We start from the raw sequence: 12,963 nt of genomic DNA on the forward strand, positions 1-12,963 counted from the left end.
ATATTCATTGGGGAAATCCTGAAAACCCGACTGGATTCCGGCCCTCGAGGACCGACTTTGACACCTGTGATCTAAGGGAACATGGGGAGAGCTGCGGGCATCTTTAATTGTGAAGTACTTAACATTTAGAGCATAGTTGGGAAGACTAGATGGGCCTTAAGTCCTTCTGTGCTACCCAGTTTTATGTTTCCTTGTAATTTGTACAGATTCTTAATTTAGGAGCAGTAGTTTCAATCCGTAGCTACCAATTTATCAGGATGATTAAAGATGATACACTCAATGCAACTTACTTCTTCCTTGAAGGTGAAGTTTAAACACCCAGGCCTAGAGTCTTAAAAAAAAAAAAGCACTAGAAAATGACGGGCTGCTATCACAGCTATTTTGGTAGCAAATTTAAAAAAGCGAGTCATTCTACAAAAAATGTAAATGAGGTTGGCAGAGAGTTGCAAAGACTTGCTAAATTTGCAAATGCCTATCGCTGGTGATTAGCGTTGGGCACATGCATAGAAACCCCCCCCCCCCCCCCCTGAAAACACAACAGTGGAACAGATACCCCTCATCACTGTACCTTTAATTAGATGGCTGACCGGAGGGATGCCTACCTCTTCCAAAATGGGCCTGCACCGGGAGAGGGGCCTGGGGCTCTGATTGGTTTAAGTAGTTTAAGGCCCCTCCCATTGGGGGTGTCTGGGCCCAGTAGAGCCCCAGGCTCCTCCCCGGTGCATCCCAGGATGCACTGGGAAGGGGAATGCCCATTTTGAAAGAGGCGGGCCAGCTGGCCAGAAGGAGTAGATATCCCTCTGGTCAGCCATCTAATTAAAGGTATGGGGAGAGGGGTTGGAGGCAAGTGGGGGTGTTGTGATGCAACAGAAGAGAATGGGCATCTCTCCCGCTGCAGGGGGCAGTTCGCTTGGCAGCGGGAGAGAGAGATGGCATCTCTCCCGCTCTTGGGTTGGGGGAGGGGTCACAAACGGCTTTTCTAGCAGTCTCCAACACTCCCATGCCAGGGTTTAAAACAGTGCTGTCACTGTACTGGCACCCCTTGACCAGTCGCTGATTTTTGTCGCCAAAAGCCAAGGCCGCTGTTAGAAAATGGCTCGGCAATTTTTAAGAATCCACTGGAGTGCTAATCAGAAGCCACACTAAATTAATTTTTTCCTTCTGTCTATTCCTCGTGTAATATGTTGTATCTTCACCATTTGCTTTCTGTAATTTGCTGATTGTCCAGCCCTTTTCGATGTGAACCGCCTAGAAGTCATCTGACTATGGCGGTATAGAAGAATAAAGATATTATTATTATTTTAATGTTGAGAAGCCCATTTGCATGGCAGTGTCAGAGACTGCTATAAACCTCTCTAAAAACAGAGATAAGCCATTTTGATAATCCGCTGCTAAAATGTGTGCAGATTAAACCATTGAAAAACGGATTAGTGGTGGATCCAAGATGGCTGCTGCTTGCTGACTGTTGAGAGGACACTTTAGTTTGTCTCTCTTACCTTCTGTGATGCCGAAGAGAAGAGGCAGAAGCATTGGTGGAGCCTCCCGATGCTCAGAAGCCCCATTGCCTGCTGTAGATGACATCTTTAGGTGTCTCTTGAGTGAGCAGGTATCGTCGGGGATTCGCCCGCAGGGAACGCCGACAAGAGAGTGGTGCTGCGGCTAACACCCATGGGCTCGATGTTACACTGAGCCCCGACGTAAGGATGCTGCCCCTTCAGCCGCCGACGCTGGGAACAAGCTCTCTGCGAGTGGAGAGCACACCAGAGGAGGGCATGTTCTCTCGAGAGGCCAGTGTGTCGGAGGGCTTGTTATCTGAAACAATTAAGAGTGATTTATTCCTCCTGAAAGAACCAACGATGGGGACAACTTCAGCTAAAGGGGACCAAAACTTCAGAGCGGTAAACCAGCCTATTGAACAATCCTTAAAGGCACAAATAAATTTTGTTCCTCCTACTAAACCCTCTGAAGTCACTTTAGACTCTCTTTGGGACTTAGTGTCCAATTTGGGGAATTCCCTTAATCCTTAAATAAAATATTTGGATAAAGAAATAAAAATCCAGAAAGAAGAAATTAAGATCTTAAAGCAAGACATTGTATCATTGAAATCAGATATTCAGGAAGAAAATAAGGACTTAAAAAAAATTAAGAATAATGAAGATTTACTTGTTAAAGATAACTTAATTTTGAGGAAAAAATTGGAAGCTCTAGAAAACAATACTCAGGCTAATAATTTACATTTAATTAACTTTCCAAAAATTTTATCAATCTCTCCATGAGATATGATAAAGCGCTACTTCCTGGAAATCCTTAAAATACCTGAGAGCTCTTTACCACCTATTACAAGGTTATATTATTAACCTATAAAAAAATCAGGATTTTCAAAGAAAGAAGATGTTGGAAAACCACAAGAAGAACCCTTAGATGTTTCAACTTTATTGGAACAATCAGGTAGAGAATTGGCTATTTCAGCAACTGAAGCTGATAGAACATTGTCTCAATTCCCCAACATACAATGGTCTGAATTCAATAAACTCTACAAAAAGTGCAGCCTGTGACCTTAACCACTGCCCATCATATCTCCTTACAACCTCCAGCACAAAATTCCGTACTCTACTTCTGCGATGGATACAAACCATGCTCACTGACGGCCTTTTCCCAACTGACCTCAGTGAAATCATCATCACCCCAATCCAAAAAGATCCAAAAGGACCAACAGACCAACCATCCAACTACAGACCCATTGCCGCAATACCTCTATATGTCAAACTGACAGAAGGACTAGTAGCCAAACACCTCACCAACTATCTAGATGACCATAATATACTTCACTTCACGCAATCTGGCTTCAGATCCAACTTCAGCACAGAGACATTACTAGGTTCCATCATTGACACAGCCAGACAACACCTCAGCACAGGAAAAAAAATGCTTCTCGTACAACTAGACCTTACCGCAGCATTTGACCTGGTAGACCATAACATCCTATTGCAAATCTTGGATGCAGTAGGCATCTCAGATAAAGTATACTCTTGGTTTGAAGGCTTCCTAAAATCCAGAACATATAGAGTAAAATCAGATAAAGAAAAATCTGAACCTTGGTCCAGCCCTTGCGGCATACCACAAGGATCCCCACTATCCCCTACTCTCTTCAACATATACACTGCATCTCTCGGAACATACCTAGATAATCTAGGCATCACCACCTAAAGTTATGCAGATGACATTACCATTCTCATACCTTTTGATCAACCAAAGACTGCCATGACAAACATACTACACTGAACACTAGAAACAGTAGCAACCTGGATGAAAGATCACAAACTGAAACTCAACACAGACAAAACTAAATTCATCCTCCTCGAAAATGACAAAGTCCCAACCATAAAACTACTAGGAATGACTATAGACCGATGCTGGGCAGGAAGGCACTTGCGCAGTGCGGTGGACTCGAAACTTCTAGTTTCTTCAAGCAAGTCTGCTTGCGAGCTTCCGCATCCGGGCTCTGCTGATGATGTCGCCCATATGTGAGAATAGCTGCCTGCTGTCCTTAAAATATGTGTTTGTAGAACCAGCTCATTTGACTGCTTTCCTCTCTTTGAAACGTCTTGAATGTGAAGAACCAGTTGCATCCATGTAATAATTAGCTCTCTTCCAGCAGCAGATTAAGGGATTTCTTTGTAAAGATTTATTTTAATTTAATCACTCTTATTGTTAATCTTGGATCCTGAATTGAGGACTAGTGTGTGATTAAGTAAAGATATTTCTTATTTTGTTATACTTTGATTTATTTTCAGAATTGAAAGTAAATTTAAATATTATGTTTGCTTGATCACACTTTCTGTACAAGATAATATGCTTGATAATAATGTGAAAATCTTATAAAGAAAAAAAAGAAAAACGGTTTAGTGATAGCATTAAAGTAAGTTTTGAGAATCTGGGCCCTAGTGCTTCCACAGAACTGGCATCAGACCTTGTTACAGACTACTTGCACATTGTTTGTACAATATCGATACATAGAATTTGTATGCACTTAAAATCAATGACATTTATGCAGTCAGGGCAAGCGTTGTAATATGTATTTATTGTGAGTAAAATTATGTAAATGTGACTGCTAGTATCCTGGAAATGCTGTGGGCGACACTGACTGCTCTGTGAACCAAAGAAACAAAGTATAATTAGCATTCTTGTAATTTATTATAATTCAGTGTAGGAAATCAGGAAAAATAATATTTCTTAATTTCTTCTTACCTAGAGAGATTCTCCATCCTCTATCCCTACCAATATGGCTTCAGACCCAGCTTCAACACCGAATCTCTCCTAGTTTCCTTAATTTCTAAGGTGCAACAACTACATTCTCGTAACAAATTCGATCTCTCTGCAGCTTTCGATGTTCTCCACCATGACATACTACTTTATCAACTTTCTGAGATAGGAATTGAATCCACCGTCCTAAAGTGGTTCTCAAACTTCCTACGCTCTCGCTCCTACACTGTCAACACAAATGGCACCATGTCCGTTCCTTGGATACCATCTTGCGGTGTCCCTCAGGGATCACCCCTATCCCCTATTCTCTTTAACATCTATGTGTCCTCCCTGAAACTCCTCCAATTATCCCTCCTTGAAACAATCTACACATATGCTGATGACATCCTTGTCCTCCTTGAGACAGACCAGAACCTCACCAACCTCCACGAGAACATTACAGCTTGCATAATGAGACTCCATTCCTGGTCCTTGGTACAGATGAAATTGAATGAATCAAAAACAAAATTACTCTGGCTCGGCCCAAAATTAGAACACCTTCCCACCCTCTTCGTACTACCCTCAGGCGCTGCACTGCAGCTTGAGTTCTCAAGCAAAGTCCTTGGCATCATTATCGATTCTTCTCTCTCCCTCAGTGATCACCTCAACTCCTTGGCTAAATCATGCTTTTTCAGCCTCCACATGCTGAGGAAAGTAAGATCCTATTTTTGCCAACAACATTTTGCCGTCCTTGTCCAATCCATCATCCTCTCCAAATTAGACTACTGCAATGCCATCTACTTAAGCCTATCAAAAAAAAGTCTTCAAAGACTCCAGCTAATCCAGAATACTGCAGCCAAGTTGATCTTTGCAAAACGCAAGTCTGACCATGTCTCCCCACTCCTAGCCAAACTTCACTGGCTCCCAGTGATTTCCAGAATCCATTTCAAATGCTCCTGCCTGGCTTTTAAGATCATTCATGGCATCCTTCCTCCCTTAATCCCACTATCTTATAACTCCTCGAGTCCTGAATCTACCAGACCCACCCAAAGGTATAAATTATCTTTCCCTTCTGGGTTATTCCATGTCAAGTGATCAAGGGCTCCCCTCATGACCATCACGGATTTTGATAAAGTTTTAGTTTCGCCTGTGGAATATTCGTGGAAATATAGCCATTTGTTTGACCCCATACTGCAATGACATACAGTACGACAGTGACATTCTGACAACTTTGAGACACAATATCTTACGAGCTATGTTTCCAAAAAAACTGAAACTTAGCTACCCTGCACAACTTTTGGAGCTCTATTCAGTGCTACCAATAATAATTTTTGTCGAGCACTGAGTGAATGGCTGAATTACAGTAAACTTGGCCGAAAAAATTAGTGCTCCAAAAAAAGTCAAAGTTTGACATTATTTAGCTCCCACAATAATTGAGTAATAAATGCGAAATTTGGCGCATAATGTCTCAGTACAACGTTGTTTTCAAAAGTACAATTTCAACCTCCAAGCTCTTTCCATTAGTTTACAAATTAAGTGTAAAGTTGCTAATTTGTGTAAAAAGGCCAAAAATAGGGTATTTTCAGCCTGCTTTTACAGAAAAATACCTTTCAGAAACTCTTTCAAATCAGTCTCATTAGAAAGAGCATATTTCAAACCCCCTAGAAAAGTGGGCTTCATTTTCAACGCAGGTTAACAATGGCTGAAAAAGGGGGACAAAGTTGGGAGACGTTGCCACGGCAACAACCTCTATTTCAACATAGTTCTGTCATTTTTAAAGTTACAGTTTTGTATTGACGTAGTATTACTACTACTCTATTGCGTTGGTCCATGGTGACATTGTCACTACCAGTTCAAGAGTTTGAACTGGCAACCCCATCGCCATAGGGGTCACGCCCGATAGCCGTGCAATACCACATTGTTATGTATAAATTTATCCACATAAATAGAGAGTGTTTCAAGCAGGGAACAACTTTGCTAGCTGCATTGATGGGAATTCAGTGGCATGATCAGCTGAGCAGACAATGAGGAGGCCGATGTGATTTGAAACTTTAGCTCTAAGTGTGTTCAGATAAGTTTCTGCCGTTGGACAAATGAATCATCTGCTTCTTTTACTGTAGATAAATCAACTATGAGAACTTTTTTTGTGTCATAAACATTGATAGTTATTGATATACTACTGGCTCCCCAGGACTATGTGACACAATGTACTAATGAATTGAGAGATTTATATAGAATAGTTAATAACTATTTTGATGAGACCTTATGTACAGTTTTTGGAGAAAGCACAGAACTGAAAGACACAGAAATAGGAGAAAATATAGAATTAAAAGAAATATGTATGTATGTATGTACGTATCCTCTACAATAAAACCCTTCCCACACATGTGCAGTAGAAAATCCGTGAGATCTGCCTCCGTGCAGAATTTGATTTCTGGTGCGAGGGGCAGCTTGTGGCGCATGGGGCGGATTCAGCGGTGGTGGCGGTTTGACTCCTGCGCTGCTGCTGCCGGGACGCCTCTTCTCACCCCCGGACCAGCAAATGCAGCAGCCACGGGGCATTTGCTAGGCCGGCCCTCTTCAAAGAGGCTAGATAATGCTGGATAGGGGGATCAGGGAAAGGAGAAGGCCTACCGCTGGACAGGGGGATCAGGTAAGAGGTGTTGCTGGACAGGGGGGGAAGGTAAAAGGAAGGGAGAAGGCCTACTGCTGGACAGGGGGAGCAGGGAAGAGGTGCTGCTGAACAGGAGGGAGATAAAATAAAGGGAGAAGGGCTGCTGCTGGACAGGGGGGGAGGTAAAAGAAAGGGAGAAGGCCTATTGCTGGACATGGGAAGCAGAGAAGAGGTGCTGTTGGACAGGGGGGAGGTAAAAGGAAGGGAGAAGGCCTACTGCTGGACAGGGGTAGCAGGGAAGAGGTGCTGCTGGACAGGGGGGGAGGTAAAAGGAAGGGAGAAGGCCTACTGCTGGACAGGGGGAGCAGGAAAGAGGTGCTGCTGGACAGGGGGGAGGTAAAACGAATGGAGAAGGGCTGCTGCTGGACGGGGAGCAGGCAAGGGGTTGTGGTGGACAGCCGAGGAAAGAGAGAGAAAGAAAGATAGACAGACAACGGCCAAGGAGAGAGAAAGAAAGACAGACACACACACACATCTATTCTAGCACCCATTAATGTAACGGGCTTAAAGACTAGTATGTATATATATACCAACTCCAGAGCCCTGTTTAAAACCAGACTTTTGAGTAAAGGAGTATTGAAACAAAGTATAAATATTAGCTCAAAATAGCAAGTGTGTGATGTGCCCAACAATGTGATGGATCAAGGTTCAGATTATGGGACATGTTCCTGGTTTAGCTAAAAATGCTGAGGCGGTAACATTCAGTCCTAGGTATTATTCAAGGGCAATACCTACTGGTTAGATTTAGGTACCATATTGGGTTCCAGGGACAATTGTTTGTGGCCCCTGCCTCAAGGGTATTGCTGTACTGAGTGGGTGGAGTTGGGGGAGGATATAAAAGTAGGATCAAAATCCCTGAATAGTTGTAATTGAAAGCCTGTGTGCTAGCTGTTTCTCATTGAGGCCAGTTCCATTTGAGCTGGAGATTCAAAGGAACAGGAAGACAACTAGTTAGCAAAAATACAAGTAGACTAACTTTCAGTACTAGTATTAATGTGCTGTTTTAATTAAAATGTAGTAACTTTTTTTTTTGAGAGGGGAAGGTGGTGAGAATTCCCTAGTTTCCATTTGCTGCCCAACCTGCATCTTATTCACTTTCATGTAATTGGTCACCTTTGGTTGTTAGAAGATGTGGTGGTAGGTTTTTGTTATTTTTTTTTTGTACTGTTGACTGAATATGCTGTTTCTTCTTTTATTTGTTTGCAGCTTTCAACTGCAGTTTTTTAGTGAGCTTTAGTGACGAGGTGGCCAGGGTGAAAATCTTGGACGAGTACCTCAGCACTCGTAGCTATATCCAGGGGTTCACGTTTTCTCAGTCCGATGTGGAAGTACTCAGACAGTTTTCGGGGCCACCTCCTGACCAGTACTTCCATGTGGTTCGGTGGTACAGGCACATAGAAGCAGTTTATGATGACAGCAATGGGAAAAGTGACACTAATAAATTCCCGACAAGTGAGTAATGACTTTTAAGTGGGTGAACATGCTATCTGAGTTGTAGTTGTTACTAATCTACAAGGTGAGAGCTTGTCTGCTTGTCATAGCACACACAGTGATGTAGTAAGGGAGGGGTGTGTGTGTGGGCGCGTAACCACTCCTCCTCTCATTGCCACGCGCTTCTTCTCTTCTTTACTTCCCTGGCATGAGGTTGCTGCCCATGTCTGCTCTCTCTGATGTAACTTCCGAGACACACGCCTAGGAAGTGATGTCAAAGGGCGATCCGACACCGTTGGAGAAGTTATAAAGGTACAGGGAAAGGGGAGGTGGGGGAGGGGGGTGCCACTCACCCTTACTATGCCACTGATTATTAACCCCCTCCTTTACAAAGCCATGCTAGTGTTTTTAGTGCCAGCTGCGGTAGTGACGGCTCAGATGCTCATAGGAATTCTATAAGTGTTGGTGCTGTTACTGCAATGACTGACACTAAAAATGCTAATGTAGCTTTGTAAAGGAGGGGGTAAATGTGATGGTATTTGAAACTGTTTCTCCCAGTGCATTGTAATTGCAAAATTTTCCACCCTACTAAATTCTTCAAGATATATAATACTATGGAGTAGGTGCTTATTTAATTTTTTTTTTTTTTTTTTAAGTCTCAAGAACTTGTGCTTTGAGGAAGTTGCTGTAAAACAACTTATCTAGTTTGCAGCTAAAGTTTGTCATAGAAATCCAACAAATTAGAAATCCCAGAATTTTCCACTTTTGCAACTGCTTCTGGTTAGCTGACATCTTTTGCTTATTAAAGAGTGAGGAGTAGGAGGAGGATTAAAAATGTAGTAGTTTCTTTTCCTTTTGTCTTGCTTAGTTCCTACATTTTGCGTTCTTTTTCAAAGGCCTGATAGTTGTAACAGCAGATGTATACCGCATGTATTGCTTGTGATCAATTGCACCAATACTTAAGCCCCAAAGTCCAGCTGGAAACAAATAGAAGTTCATTGATGCGTTTGGCACTCTTTAAAACCCTGCCCAGAGACCACTTGGTAGCTCCATGCATATTTCTTTAGAGCGGGAGTGTCATATAAGAACATAAGAATTGCCTCTGCCGGGTCAAACCAGGGGTCCATCGTGCCCGGCAGTCCGCTCCCGCAGCGGCCCCCCAGGTCCATGACCTATAAGTGTTCCCTACCTAACCTAAAACGTCCATACCCTGTTCGCTTAATGTACTGTAAGGTAAACCTCTATCTGTACCCTGTTATCCCCTTCGCTTCCAGGAAGTCATCCAGTCCCTTTTTGAACCCCAGAATTGTACTCTGTCTTATCACCTCTCCGGGAAGCGCGTTCCAGATGTCTACCACCCGTTGAGTGAAGAAGAACTTCCTTGCATTCGTTATGAATCTGTCTCCTCTCAGTTTTTCTGAATGACCTCTTGTTTTTGTTGTCCCTTCTAGTCTAAAGAATCTGTCCCGCTCCACCTTCTCTATGCCTTTCATGATTTTATAAGTCTCTATCATGTCCCCTCTGTCTCCGTTTTTCCAGGGTAAAGAGCCCCAGCTTGTCCAACCGTTCAGCATATGAAAGGTTCTCCATGCCCTTTATCATCCTCGTTGCTCTCCTCTGGACCCTCTCGAGTATTGCCATATCCTTCTTGAGATATGGCGACCAGTATTGGACGCAGTATTCCAGATGTGGGCGCACCATTGCTCGATACAGTGGCAGGATAACTTCCTTCGTTCTGTTAGTGATACCTTTTTTGATAATGCCCAACAACAACCAAATACAGAGAGAGACTGAGAGCTGTTGACGATTCCAGCCAGAATATCAGCTTTGTGTTCAGCCAAACAGGCCCAGGTTTCGCAATGAATAAAGTATTTTATAATTTTTCACTATTCTGTTTACTTAATATTTCATAATAAAGTAATTATAAAATACTTTCTTTGTGTTTATTTGATTCCTATTCAAGAGAATTATTTTATATATAGTCAATATAGGCACAGAGTTAAATTTTTTAACATTTTCTAATGGTGGTGTGCCTCGTGATTTTTTTCATGAAACAAGTGTGCCTTTGCCCAAAAAAGGTTGAAAAACACTGTCTTAGTGTATAAAAGGAGAACGTACAAATCAGAATTGAGACTCCAGGTTGGGATGTTTATAATTATAGTAATTCTTTCAAGGTTCAATTTATTTGATATGCTGCATATTGTAGTTTAAACTCTTAGTAGCTTTGGAAAAGGATCTGGCGATGCAAAAGCATTTCTAAAATAAATGCAAGAATGAATGTGTATATTTCAGATGTGTGGAGACAGCACCCATTTTGCAACTGTCAACGTTTGTGATGTCAACGTACACATCTTAAGGATGGGCAGGCACTTAAACATGTATACTTGTGTAACTCTAATACTTAGGCTTGTGTGTTTGCCATTTAGAAACCTACAAGTCTGTTTTCACAGTTTAGTTGTGGAACTGCAATTGTTTGACAATATTGATTGGGAGAGGGGAAGGAGGACACTGGAGAATTGAGAAAGCAATCTCACCTAATCCCTCCTAAAGAGCACTGCCTGGAATGAACACCTTTATAAAACCTAGATGTTCCTGAGAGCCTTAATATTGGTCTTGGGGTTGGGGAGTCCTAGACATTAATTTCATAGTAACATAGTAACATAGTAGATGATGGCAGATAAAGACCCAAATGGTCCATCCAGTCTGCCCAACCTGATTCAATTTAAATTTTTTTTTTTTTCTTCTTAGCTATTTCTGGGCGAGAATCCAAAGCTTTACCCGGTACTGTGCTTGGGTTCCAACTGCCGAAATCTCTGTTAAGACTTACTCCAGCCCATCTACATCCTCCCAGCCATTGAAGCCCTCCCCTGCCCATCATCCTCCAAACGGCCATACACAGACACAGACCGTACAAGTCTGCCCATCTGAAATTGTAAATGCATGTTTATTTTTGGCCTCTCCCTAGTCCCGCATGGAACATGTCCAGCCCTCGCCACCATGCTTGATAGACATCTTTTGAAATCATGTGTACAAATCTCAGCTTTCTAAAATACATTTTTCCACTTAAGGTCATGTATTTGCCAATATTTGTATGTGTAAATTTGCAAATAAAGGTGAACATCTTTAGGAGGTTACCACTTGCATAGCGGTTTCTTGGGTGGGATGGGGATGGCGGTTGGCCAGGTTCTCATTTTCTAACATAAATCTGGCTGAATTGGCTGGTGTGTGGCTATCTAACAGAAATTCAGCTTCTTACCCTCCATTTGTATTTTCCTTGTATGTATTCTTTACTATACTTATTGTAGTTCTCCCTTCTTCCCTTATGGATTGGTACGTCAGGTCCGTTTGTGTTGGTTGTAGTTAATAATTAAGACCCTGTTTTTAATTGTAAATCGCTTTGAATTAATGATATTGCGATACATCAAAATTTTAATAAAACTTGAAACTTGAAACATGCACATAGATCTCATGCATATTCATTGGGAAAATCCTGAAAACCCGAATGGATTGCGGCCCTCAAGGAGGGACTTTGAGATCCCTGGTTTAAGTGAAATTATGGTTTATTAATCTTGTTATACCATCTAGATCAGGGGTGCCCAAAAGGTCGATCGTGATGGCAACGCATGTCGATTGCATTGCCTTCGCATTCTACTTGCATCCCAAAAACCAGATGGACCCGAAACATCCTGGCGGTCCTTGCGCGCCCGGCAGCTCTACTCACTACCTGCATGGAACGGCGCCAGTCACTCAGTCAGCCTCCTTCCCCCCCCTACCTCTCAGGGATTCCCAGGCCAGCCCTGGAACTTTCTCCTCTGCCACGGGCCGCCCCACCAGAAGAAGGAAGTTGCGTCAAGTGGGGGAGGGACTGAGGAGCAGGAAGCGGCAGAGAGCGTGAGCACCCTCGGAGACGGCGGTGTGGAGGGTAAAAGCGGGAGGAAGGAAGGATTCGGGGGGGGGGGAGAGAACTGATCGAACGCCTCTTTGCTTCATTGATGTCTCTGGGGGAGACCGTCCTTGGAAATACATGCAGGAAACTCCCATTCTGTGCAGCAGCTTGTGAAAGGTAGTGTTTGTGGCTCCTAGGGGAAGGAGGGGAGATGGTGGTTTGGAGGCCTGTGCCCTGATGGTGGCGGCAGTGGCTTGGGAGCAGGCAGGGAGACAGAAAGAAGGGGGAGCAGGGAGACAGAAAGAAAGGGGGAAAGGAGAGAGAAAGACAGACAGAAAGAAAGAGGGGCAAGGAGATAAAGAAAGAAAGGGGAGGGGGGCAGGGAGAGTGGAAGAAAATGTTGGTGGAGGGAATGAGGTCTGGAAGCATAAAGCAGGCTGAAAGAAGGGAAGAAATATTGGATGCACAGTCAGAAGAATAAAGTGCAACCAGAGACTCATGAAATCACCAGACAACAAAGGTAGGAAAAATGATTTTATTTTCAATTTAGTGATCAAAATGTGTCCATTTTGAGAGTTTATATCTGCTGTCTATATTTTGTACTATGGCCCCCTTTTACTAAACCGCAATAGCGTTTTTTAGCAAGGGGAGCCTATGAGCGTTGAGAGCAGCGTGGTGCATTCAGCGCAGCTCCCTACGCTAAAAACCGCTATCGCAGTTTAGTAAAAAG

At 42.9% G+C, this 12,963-nt stretch overlaps 1 protein-coding gene across 4 annotated transcripts in view; it reads left to right on the forward strand.

Annotated features, from left to right (window-relative positions):
- Positions 1-12,963, forward strand: part of CARS1 (cysteinyl-tRNA synthetase 1) — a 146,272-nt gene that overhangs the window by 30,289 nt on the left and 103,020 nt on the right. The window contains exon 2 of one of the 4 annotated variants that reach the window (XM_033928481.1): positions 8,123-8,368. The exons of the other annotated variants lie outside the window; for them this stretch is intronic. Within the exon in view, the coding sequence (XP_033784372.1) occupies positions 8,123-8,368 (246 nt within the window). The remainder of the gene's footprint in view (positions 1-8,122; positions 8,369-12,963) is intronic. 4 annotated transcript variants of the gene reach the window in all.

The sequence above is a fragment of the Geotrypetes seraphini genome, chromosome 19 (genome assembly GCF_902459505.1).
Source record: "Geotrypetes seraphini chromosome 19, aGeoSer1.1, whole genome shotgun sequence".
In the NCBI taxonomy this organism is placed as follows: domain Eukaryota; kingdom Metazoa; phylum Chordata; class Amphibia; order Gymnophiona; family Dermophiidae; genus Geotrypetes; species Geotrypetes seraphini.